The sequence below is a fragment of the Trypanosoma cruzi genome, genomic scaffold (genome assembly GCF_000209065.1).
Source record: "Trypanosoma cruzi strain CL Brener 1047053516683 genomic scaffold, whole genome shotgun sequence".
In the NCBI taxonomy this organism is placed as follows: domain Eukaryota; phylum Euglenozoa; class Kinetoplastea; order Trypanosomatida; family Trypanosomatidae; genus Trypanosoma; species Trypanosoma cruzi.
This window is the reverse complement of record NW_001849295.1, coordinates 54,466-55,818: the sequence shown is the minus strand read 5'-3', so window position 1 is coordinate 55,818 and position 1,353 is coordinate 54,466. Positions and strand designations below refer to the sequence as shown.

Here is a 1,353-nt window from a genome sequence, read left to right as displayed (position 1 = left end):
ACGCAACGTGAGGATTTGCTCTTGTGCCTGCTGATCAACAGCCCCTCCGGAGCCAACATCCGGCGAACAAATAGAGTGCAAATGAGATGCGTCATGTTCACCCGAATGGTCGCCATAAAAAAAGTCACAAAGGGCCTTTTTCGCTTCACGTTTGCATTCCTCAACTGCGGACTCATTCACCGTGCCGTTTTCGAACGCTGAAGTATTTTCACAATCGCCCATCATCAATGAATACCACCGGCCAAAAAAAACGTTGATTTCTGCGTGAGGAGCCAAACCACCAACGTTGGACGCCATCACCACCGAAACGCCGCACCACAGCACGCAGAGGGCACACACCAGCAGCACACGGCCAGTCATCATCGCCATCACTCCTGTCACTTGCGTGCAGCCTTCAGCACAAACTAACACTCCGCCAACTCAAAGCAAAAGGAGAGACAAATCACACAACCACGCACCACCCAATCCAGCAACGAGAGTCACGCACCACAACAAAAATGAGGTGGGCGCCGCTCAACAACAATCAAAACAAAGCAAAAGAGGAGCGCTCCTCGCCGTGCACCGTTTCTCACACTCCACAGTCACCATTACTGTTACTCTCTTTCCTCAGAGCCTCCAGCACAGGCCTCGGGATCGTCCGGCCCTCTCAGCACAGGCAGTCCGTCATGCGCTCCCGCTGCGCCGCAACGTCCGCCAGCTCCTCCCAGTCAAACAGCTCCGTGTCCACCACGGCCCTCACAATCGCCGGCATGCCCGGCCGCCCAACACACACGGCGCCACAATGTCGTGCCGCCTCTCCTCCACAATCATGAGTGCAGCGCCCAACGCGTACTGGCCCACGTGCTCCATGCGCTGCAACCACACACGGATCAGGTTGGCCGTCATGCACTGCATCTTGTTGTACTTGTTGTACCACAACGTCGTGCAGCCGGCGGCATCGCAGTGCTGGAAGAAGTCCAGCGCAGCAACTGTGCGGGTGTCCGTGTGGCTGTAATCGATCTTCAACTCATCCAGCTCCCGCAGAGATACACAGGGAATTGTGTGTGGATGTGTGCCAGGAGCACAGCGACTGTCATCGCCAGAGGAGGCCATCGTGGCACCGTCCGTCACGCGTCAGCACACACCGAGCAACGCACACGGCAAAGCAAAAACAACGAGGAGAGAAGAATGACCCCAAGAGCAGGCAACACCTTCACGCATGGCGGGCATCGTGCAGCCGCGTCAGCCGGCCTCCAGCACAATGCAAAAGGTGTCCCACACACATCCATCCAATGGCACCGTGATTCCCACCGCAGGCACACACGCAGCGGCCTCGCCATCTCGGCACGGGATGCAAGCCAACGTCCCACCGTC

At 57.4% G+C, this 1,353-nt stretch overlaps 1 protein-coding gene and 1 pseudogene across 1 annotated transcript, besides 1 other annotated feature; both read right to left on the bottom strand.

Moving 5' to 3' along the window:
* Tc00.1047053408825.5 (mucin-associated surface protein (MASP), putative) lies at positions 1 to 369 on the bottom strand (the record flags this gene model as incomplete). The annotated part of the gene is made up of 1 exon (XM_797179.1): positions 1 to 369. A coding segment is annotated over one exon (369 nt), but the record flags the coding sequence as incomplete, so codon positions are not given.
* Positions 1 to 1,353: a sequence feature (areas not merged during assembly with more than two copies in the genome that could not be assigned to a particular haplotype).
* Positions 592 to 1,092, bottom strand: Tc00.1047053408825.10 (annotated as a pseudogene).